Source organism: Elaeis guineensis, chromosome 4 (genome assembly GCF_000442705.2).
Source record: "Elaeis guineensis isolate ETL-2024a chromosome 4, EG11, whole genome shotgun sequence".
Lineage (NCBI taxonomy): Eukaryota > Viridiplantae > Streptophyta > Magnoliopsida > Arecales > Arecaceae > Elaeis > Elaeis guineensis.
Genome location: NC_025996.2, coordinates 8,546,571 through 8,556,531, shown reverse-complemented (window position 1 = coordinate 8,556,531; position 9,961 = coordinate 8,546,571). Strand labels below are relative to the sequence as shown.

General features: G+C 35.9%; 1 protein-coding gene across 1 annotated transcript; it reads right to left on the bottom strand.

Annotated features, from left to right (window-relative positions):
• Window positions 1-2,091: 2,091 nt before the first annotated feature.
• Window positions 2,092-9,125, bottom strand: LOC105044049 (synaptotagmin-2). Its single transcript, XM_010921828.4, has 12 exons — window positions 8,679-9,125; window positions 7,988-8,086; window positions 7,841-7,891; window positions 7,616-7,739; window positions 7,388-7,506; window positions 7,132-7,233; window positions 6,949-7,023; window positions 6,141-6,217; window positions 5,809-6,055; window positions 5,370-5,723; window positions 5,122-5,250; window positions 2,092-2,571 (listed from the first exon to the last, which is right to left on the bottom strand). The coding sequence occupies exons 1-12, from the start codon at window positions 8,787-8,789 to the stop codon at window positions 2,443-2,445; spliced, it is 1,617 nt and encodes a 538-aa protein (XP_010920130.1). The 5' UTR covers window positions 8,790-9,125; the 3' UTR covers window positions 2,092-2,442.
• Window positions 9,126-9,961: the final 836 nt, after the last annotated feature.

The window sequence follows — 9,961 nt, the reverse complement described above, 5'->3', positions numbered from 1 at the left end:
CTTGTTCCGTGCTCACCGCGATTGCTCGCCGGTGGGATTACCGAAGGCCAAAGTAAGTTTTCCTCCTCTTCCTCTCTTCTTTCTCCTTCTTTCCGTGTCTCTGTGCACGACTACCGGCAACGGGTGTCGCCGATTTTTGGTCGGAGAAGAGACCCCTGTTTGGTCTCTTCTTCCTTTTGGTTTTCCAGCGCCGGCGATCACTACCGACCGCCGACCTTGCCTCTCCGAACTCGAAAGAGATTGCCCCCCTCTGCCGTCGGGTTCGCCGTGTCGACCGTGGCCTGGATGATCGGTCAAGGGAGGGGACCTACCGGTCCCCTGTTTCGGCCAGGAAGGAGCCCGAGAGAAAAAGAAGAAAAAGAGAAAAGAAAAGAAAAGAAAAAGAATAAAAAGAGAAAAGAAAAGAAAAGAAAAAGAAGAAAAGAAAAGAAAAGAAAAGAAAAAGAAGAAAAAAAAAGAAAGGGAGAGAGAAACTTTCTCTCTCTGCTCTCTCTCTTAGATTTTTAAGATTTATAAAATTAAAAAAAAAAATAATAATAATAATAATATAATAATAATAATAATTAAAAAAAATATAAAAAGAGTTTTCAATAATAATTCCTGGACGCTGTCGTCTAGTTAATTCATGTGAGGATATTGGATTTTAACAAATTTTAATTTTTTTAATTCGATAAAATTTTGATAAAAAATATGATATTTGACGTACCAGGTCCGGAGAAAGATTTTCAAGATTTCTAGAATTTTTAGTTTGGATTTTCTTTTGAGGTAAGTAGTATTTACTTTTATTGAATTTATCTGGTAAATTATAAATTCTGAATTAAATAAATTCATGGCATGCTTGTGATTGAAAATATTTATTGAAAATAATTGTTGAAATTATTTATGATTGAAGTTAATTGTGGAAATTATTTATGATTGAAGTTATTTGTTGAAAAATTATTATGATGATGTATGATCATAAAGAATGATATGATTGATTTGACTCGAATATTATTTATTTATATTATTTTTAAAAATAATATATGAATTGGAAGATGATATGAATTTGACAACCTGACTATATAAAGGACCCCGCCAATGAGGACATATACGTTGGCAATTGATTTGTCTTGAGGATTTATGTCGCCAGCGAGACCAGCGACATGTCGCCAGAGAGACCAGCGACAAATCGCCAGCGAGACCAGCGGTTCCAAAGGACTTGGCTGCCAGATGATGCGCAGCCTACCGCAAGCAGATACGCGGTATTATGACCCTGCCACAGAAAAAATATGGTCATAGTCATGGTTGATAAGAAGAACTTAAGAAATTGATGAATTTAAAATGATAAGCATAATCTGAAATTATGACGAATTGAAGTCTTATATATGATTGAATAGTATGATTATGATTTCATAAATTTACATATTGATTTTGTTATTATCAGTAAACTGACATGTACAGTATTATTGCCTGATTTATTCAGTTAAAGATATACACTGCTTACTGGACTATTTAGCTCATGATGAGTTTTATATTTTTCTTACAGATTCAGAAAATTAACATGATGCAGGATTTCGGTTCGGAGAGCGATTAGGGATGGAGAATGCTCATTTGATTTAAGATTTTCTCAGAATTGATTCAAGACTTTTATTTTAAGTGTTGACTTTATCAGACAATTAATTTTTTTTTTGGACACTGAGTTTTGATTTGTTATTTGAACTAAGATTTGATTGTTAAAAATTGAAAAATTATTGAACTTTATGTGTAAGATATCATGATGAGATGTCTTGCATGCTTATGAAAAAAGTTTTCTATGAGTATGCGGCAGTTATCATGACCCTCGATTTACAATCTCGGGTCGGGGACGTGACACAGATTTATACTGTGCTTAAGCTGCTGAAGCAATTCAATTTGTATAGAGGACAAATTAATTCTTTCGACAAAAGGAAATAAGCGGCTTGTAAACTTATCAATTAATTAGCCCCAACTCAGAAGGTTGTCAGAAACTTATTGGATAAGAAAATGAGCTAAATTGTGCTCCACATCAAATAATTTTGCACCTCAGCATAAATAAATTACAATTCAAAATTTTTCAGATGAACTGCTTTCCACTCAGGTTAAAGCATCTTTTTCTATTTCTCAACAACTGACTGTAGCCAGACAACATGTTCAAACACCATACTCATAATATTTTCAGAGGCCAAGCATCATTTATGCAAGAATAAAGAACCTAACCAGAAAATTCATGAAAATCTTCAACACTGCACCCTGCCTTCAAGGAGAAAAGAAAAAGAAAAGGAAACAAGGAAAAGGGGTAATAGTTCATCTAAAAATACAAAGGGATTCATCTTCGAATTATTGTAGCATGCAATGCATGACAAACTGGGAAAAAATAGAAATAAAAATGCTTCCCCTGCCTCGGATGATAGTAATTCCATGCTTGTCTTGCTTAACTAGGAAGCTCTAAGAAGTTCTCCACTGCAACTCAATTTGAATACGGCCATTTTTGGAGTCTATTAGATGATACTTTTCATTGATTCGCTTGTTGCTTACAACATCTGCAAGGCTGATGATGACATACCCTAGAACTTCCTGCATGCAAAAGAAACCATATGAAATGTGAAAATCTGCAAGTACCAACAAACATAATTTTAGATCATATTTTAACCATAGCAAGCAAGCATAATCCAGCAACTTGAGGTTCACAAGAAGTCGTAACACTCATTATAGTAGTGTTACATGAAAAGGCTTTTCTGCAAGGTTAAGAATCAATTACTAAGGAAACAAATGTCTGTTATTTTGAATGGATGGTACATTTGCAACATCACAGATCCATGGATTTTACAGATTATGACGGAAATTTTGAACAAAGGATTAAAATGATGTTGAGTGAAAATTGTCTTATTTGTAAAACATCAAATTACTAGATAAACAAGCTATATCATTGTGGTATACAAATGTAGATAATCAGTCAAGTCAATCACCGTGACTTCACTAACAGATATAGCCATCATTATAATTCTTTGTGATACGATGCTTGATAGAAGGATATTTCAAATATTTTAAAACAATTTGGTCTTCAAATAATTTCAGGTGGCATTTACAACTAATTTGCTGGATACATGGGCACATGAGAAATCTCCTGTCATGAATTTCTAGGTCTTTATCAGACTTAGTATGAGACCACTGTGTACCATTGTTTGAATACTGACCTTATGTAGGTCAGTGGCTGGAACATTAAATTGCCTGTTCCTAGTACATGCTATATGTAAGTCAACATCAGCTTACAGGTTCATTTGTTTGCTTGATGTATTATATGTTTTCATATGTCAAATTATGCCAATCAACACCAATATGCATTTCATCAATGATTTTGTATGTACTGTTTGACTAGACTAGATAAACATGGGGTTTAAATGTTCTACCATATTTTATTTGCTTAAATTAGCAGTCTAGATTTAAAACTGACAAGCACATCTACTCTGTGTTAATATCAGTTCATGCCATTACTCAGCACAATACTGTATATTGTTTCTGGAAAAGACCAACACTGGCAGTCTATGACATTCTTTAAACCTTGGGGCACAAGGAATTAATTTGCACATTAAAAACTAAAAAAGAATACATGTATTTTTGAATGGAGAATTGTTAGTCTAAGTAGGGTTTGCTGTCAAGATATTCTTCATCACTCAGTTATGCGAAAGGCTATGTAACAGAAATCCAAAAAATTATGCACTAGAGTTCCAATCAGGTCAATCTAGGTCCTCCCCTCAATTTCTAAAGCCCAAAATACAAGTATCATATTAGAGAAGGCATGATGTGGCTTTAGTCAATCAATATCGGGTATCTTAGTACATGAAGCTCCCATCATTGCAAGGTTTGGGAAGCGTCAGATATATGCAGTCTTACCCCCACATGTGGAGAGACTGTTTTCATGTTTCAAACCTGTGACACTCCAGTGAAAGTAGAGCAGACTTACCATTGTGCCAGAGTCCACCCTCTTAGTTATCAAAATAGCTTTATAATTTCTCATCACTAAACTTCTGATAGTTTTCAACTTTTAATCAACCCTCCACTCTGCCTTAATTCAAATTTTACTTTGTTTCTAATCACTATTATATTAAAATCAAAGCACATTAATAAGATGCATAAAATCAAATTGTTATCTCTTCATTTATAATTTAAGAATCAAATAGGTAGATTCCGCTAATTATGTATCCAATATTACTTTGTATGAATCTTCTAGATGCATCTACATATTTCATGATTGTTCCTTCTTGTTGTTTTATACTTGATTTTTCAAAAGCATCACAGTCCTGATCTTGCACCTGATTCCATTCCTGCACCATCTTTATGTGGCTAAGAATTAAGTTCTCGATCACCAAAAGAAAATGGCAAACCAGGTTCGCCTTTTGGTGGACTTATTTTGAATTTTAAAATGAATCTTTCCATGGTCATGCAATTTTTTATCCACTTAACAACTTTTATAGAATTGCATCATCTATAGCATATTTATGATAAATGTTTAGTCAACCACATCCCATTTAAAGTCCAATTCACAAATTTGTCCAGGCTTCTATCCCTATGTTTGAAACTGAGTCATTCAGAAGCTGCTGTCTGAAGACTTCAACACTCACAATCTTGTTAATGCTTGACATTGCTCATTCAGCCTGGGTCAAAATCTGCTAGACATGGACCCAACCTGGTCTCAAGATCCAGTCCAGACCTAGGCCCACACCCAGGACCAGCTTTCTGGGTTGGATCATAACTTTACCACGTTAAATTCAGGTTGGTTGAGACTACCAAAACCACCTGAACCCTAGAACTAATTCACAAGATTGAAGAGCCTAGATACACAAGTATAGATAGTTAATCAGTTGCTTTTGTTCCAAACAGCTCTGCATTAGGCATCAAGCTACATAGAACTTAAGCAATGATCAACAATGCCATAGTAGAGTCCCTAATATAACAAAGAAATTTCAGAGTAAAATTTACCCGCAGTAAACACATAGATATCAATGAGTAATGAGCAGAATGCAATTTCACAGTAGAGTTTTCAAGATAACAAAGCAAATCCATGCTAGACTTTAACACAAGAAACTGATTTGTCTTCTAATAAGAAAATCATATAATTGCCTGTACCTTGGAGTGTATGCCGATACTTGGTGCCTTACTAAGAACCTCCACATGCATCTTATCATTAGTGGGTGCTTCCTCACACATAAACTGAAACTCTTCCGCCCATCTTGGGTCTCTGTTTTTCTTGAGATGCTGCATCCATTAAAGTTCGTCCCATGAATAAATAATAAAAACCACTGAATGAATTCAAAGCTTGATAACTAACAGATTTAAGCAAAATATTATTAAATAATAAATGTAGCTCATGGTACCTTGGTTTTCCTCGCCTCTCCTCTGAAAAGGATCCGCACATAAGGATTTGTGTGGTGTTTTCCCTCAAGATCTTGAGCTTCATGAATGAAAACTACAAGCAAGCCACCACCTTCTGGAGTACCCTCAGGGGCCTTTTCAATTACATTTGAATCCTCACCAACTTCATTTTCAGAATCCCCTTCCTTAAAAGGTTTATATGTTACTTCTACGACAATCTGTCCACGTGACTTCTCATTTTGAGGGTCAGCAGGATCCATATTCTTGAGTAAGTCAAGTGTTAAAGTTTTTGTCTCATCAGCAGTAAGATCTCTTAATGGTATAGTGTTCATGCCCATTTTGTCATGTTTGCCAACCTGCAGAAACAAAGTACATGATTACAGTAGATTGTAGAAGGACAAAATTAAAGAAAATGAATCATGGCAAGAAGAGAAGGGATGCCTGTTCCCAGTCATAAACACTAAGGTCCAAAACTTGAGATTCTGGATCTTTAACGACCAACTTGAATTCTTCATTCCATTCAGGATTAAGGTTACTGTGCTTCACAGTTGTTTTCTTTGATGGAAGATTATCATCTGACAGCTTTAGTTTCACATATGGGTCTGATTTGCCCATAAGGTCTTTCTTTTTCAGTTTATATGCACGAACAACAGTCACATGTAGAATTCCAACAGGCTTCTTTGAGGCTCTGAAACATCCATACTGGAGATACTCAGTAGCAGTTGTCAAACCAAAATGGCTTTCAAAAGTTAAAAAATTCATTATGAAATTACTTAGTAGGATCCATAATTGGCACTTCTAGTGTTTTAGGCCATAGATACATATTTGCAACCTGACTCTTGATAGTCTCCTGCAGATGAACCCATATAAGAACATCAGACATCAGAAAGAGTTAAGTATATATACATATTTCGGAAGATTGATAAGATGCAACTATTTGCTTGAATATTTTTCTTACAAAATTTAATAAAAGAAATCATAAACAGCTTCCTAAGATGATATCACTGACATATTATTCTTCTGCATAGCACATGCTAGCCACACATAAGAGAATAAATCAACTAGCAATTTAAAGAAGGTAGTTCCTTTCCATAAAGCATCAAAGTCTAAAATACAAAATGAGTCCAGAAATTTGTCATCTAAGATAACCCTCATACTCAATATGTTGCCTCTCAATAAGATAGGATAAAGTAAAATCGTTGGTAATTTGCCAAGGAGAAGAAACCTAATTGCAGTTCTCAGTGACAGCATTGTGTCTCAAATACACTTGCAGACAAAATATGCTAAAGATATACTTCACTTAAAACAAAAGACATGTAGCTGCTATCACATTGTATATAGGATTCCAGGTTTCCAACTATGAAATATAATACATAAATTGTGCAGGCAGCTAGATGTAAAAGAGCTGGTGTTCCAATATACATTGTGGCTCAATAGAAAGGCATTGCTATCACAATCATGATATTAAGGTTGACTTCAAGACCAACCACCATGAAGTGCTAATGTGAGCTTAAATAACTAAAGATTGACCTGAGATTACAATGCAGTGCAACAACAATGAAATATAGAAAGGGAAAGCACCTGAACAAATTTGTAAAGACCAGGAATTGCCATAACATCTGCTCCCAGAAGTTTTAGTCCAAAGTCAACATGTGGCTGCCAAACCAAAGACCATGGATAAAAATTAAATAAATAAATAAAATGCTTAAAGGTTATACGGAAAGATGTCAGAATCATTAAAATTATTCTACCCTTCCCACACACCTTCTCCATGAGAGATACGAGGATTTTAGCAAAACAAGGAAAGCTAGGGACCAGCGGCTTCAATGTTATACGTGGTACAGCAAACACTTGCAAATCTACCACCTGAAAATCTTAAACAGAAACAAATCAGTATGCTTGTAAATTGGAACTGCAGAAACTTAGAGGCACTGACATCTGTTCTTAGCATACAGATCCTTTATATGAAAATTTTAAACATTGAATTTATTCACTCATGAAACATGAGAACAAGTCAAACCTGTATAGTTGCTTTTAGTCCAAATGCCTTGACCACAACAGTGACATTAGGATTTCCAGCCCATTTAAATGATGGTTCCATAATCAATTCCATCTCATCTGTAGTGTATACTTTCATTCCTAGCAAAAAATTAGAAATTTAGTATTTGTGAGAATGTCAGAAAACCATTTTGTCTTCACTTAACTATACAAAGAAGCTGAGATAGGGGACATTGAGAAAATAACTGACCCTGAAAAGTTGGTGGTAGGGAACCTAAAGTGAGGGTTTTAAACTCAACAGAATCAATTTTATACTTTGCAGTATTCTCAGCAATAATTGGCTTTGTGACTTCCTTTGCAGTTTTGCAGACTGCCTGCAGAAGGACACACATAGATAAGCAGTGAAATGGAAAAAGCCACCTGTAGGCATTCCATGTGATTAAAAGTTTGCTGAAACTTTCAATGATATACTCACCTTATCCAGATAAGGCCACATATACTCTAGAAACCTGTTTAGCCAATCAATCTTCAAGGAAAAATAAACCAAATAAGTCATTGGCGATTCCAACAATCTGTTGCACCTGAATATTAGTTAAAATATATAGGCATAGCATCTCCATACCCGGTCAAAGTCTGGATTTTTTACCCAGTGAGGAATCTCAGGAAACATGCGCTCCAAAGTTTTTTGATCTTGTTCAACAAGCGGTGCAATTTTAGGATCCTGAGCAACCATCATAGAAAATGGTAAATATGCCAGATTTAGCCAACTAATGGAATGAAACTATCGAAGTAAAAATGGAATTAAGATATCGTTTACGGGGAAAAAACATGCTTTATCCTCTGAACTGTCAAAACAGCAAGTAAACAAGGACCAGAACTAGTTTGGACAGCAGTACAAATCCAAACACCATGTGGACAGGTAGTACCCTGCCACAACAAGAAGTTACCAAGAAAAACACATCCAAATAAACTTATGCGCATGATTGTGTCCTAACTTTAGATCTAACTCAAAGTGGAAACTGTTAAAGACAAAAGCAAGAGAGCGATTCCCCTCATTATAATTATAAAAATCCTTTTGTTCCCTTTCTCCCTCAGTGTCGCTCAATCCCAATCTTCCCATAGGCTTCTGTCTCCTGAGATGATTAATTAGACATGAGCATGCAGTGGCTACTCACAATAAATTAAAATCACATATAAACAATCAAGCAATTATCTCCTAACAAGCACAGACTATATATGACCAAAATCATATATTAGAGAAGGAGAAAAAAAAGGCTACTGAAGCCATCCAGAGAGAATGCCAGAAATTATACCTGGACATCGGTGGATTCAAAGTAGATGAAGAGGTGGTACCCAATAACAATCCCGGCCGTGAGCCCGAATCCAAAACCAAAGAAGCCCATCACAAAGCTAAAGAAACCCATGACTGCTCCCCTCTTGCACACAAATAATTCAACCTTTCTCCTGGAGGCTCAACCAAATGCTCAAAACCCAAAAGAGCTCTCTTTCATGGTTTTTTTATTCTCCAAACCTTCTCTCACCCACTCAAATCGTTAGAAGAAGATTGAAAAAAACGAATAGCGTATATTAATCACCCAAAAATCACTTTCCTATCGGCATCAAAAGAAAAGACCCGGAAGTTGAAACAGTTGGAGGATAAGAAGTGAGATAACCTAAAAATCTAGGTTTCCATCAATAGCATTATTAATTCTAGGCCTCCCAAATGAAGCCAACGTTGCCTCTCCTGACCGAAGAAATGTACCAACAAATGGCAGCCACAGAAATGGGAAGATGGCAAGAGAGCCCCCGTGAGGTGGGATTGTCGGCAAAGCTCGTGTGGGGTGTCGGGGATACTGGGGGAGATTTTGAAAGGGAGAGCAAACAGAGAATTGACAGCTATCCTTCTCGCTGTACCTATCACCCCACGCCACCTTTTTTACCACTAATTATATCTTGTGGTTTCTAACTTTTCTAACGCTACAAATTGGATCGTTAGCATTTCTTTTACGCAATCACTGTTGTGTTTGGGAAGATGATGACAAGGGGAAGATTCAAATGACAGTTAAGATGAGTACCGAACACGTAAATAAGAGAAGCAAGAATGCGAAGAAGAAGAGGGAGGGGCTCCACCCAAAAAACAAGAGAAACAAACGGGAGGGGACCAGAAAGGTTGGATTCCGTTTTTCGTTGTGTCTTTTTTTTTTTTTTTTTTGGTGCCTTCTGGATATATTGGATCACCTGAGATCTGCTGGATTTTCTGAAGTTATGTGTTTCCTCCTCTACACCCCACCCCCAAAAAAAAATGGTGATGTTTTTCCCCTGCTTAGGGCGTGTCGCACATTTTGTAGCTTGATGACTAAATATTCGGTCAAACTTTTTTTTTCTTTGTTTTTTTCTTTGTTTTGAAAGAGTCATTTTTTTGATTTACAGGAAAAAAAAGAAACTCTTTTTCCAATATATTAACCATCTTAGATCTTGTTCTGCTTTGATTTCAGGGCATCCCAAACTTTTACTTGTCCATTAGCACAGGTCTCAAAGCAAACATTGCACAATTCAATAGTAATTCCTTGCTAAAGAAGTTGAATCCTTCTTTTCG

Bases quoted from the DNA above. Each gene is read 5' to 3' on its own strand.
- LOC105044049 (XM_010921828.4), bottom strand. From the start codon at position 8,789: ATGGGTTTCTTTAGCTTTGTGATGGGCTTCTTTGGTTTTGGATTCGGG. The intron at 7,507-7,615 runs GTCAGTTATTTT...ATTTTTTGCTAG, and splicing joins CCTACCACCAACTTTTCAGG to GAATGAAAGTATACACTACA. The intron at 5,724-5,808 runs GCATCCCTTCTC...TTGTTTCTGCAG, and splicing joins GTGTTTATGACTGGGAACAG to GTTGGCAAACATGACAAAAT.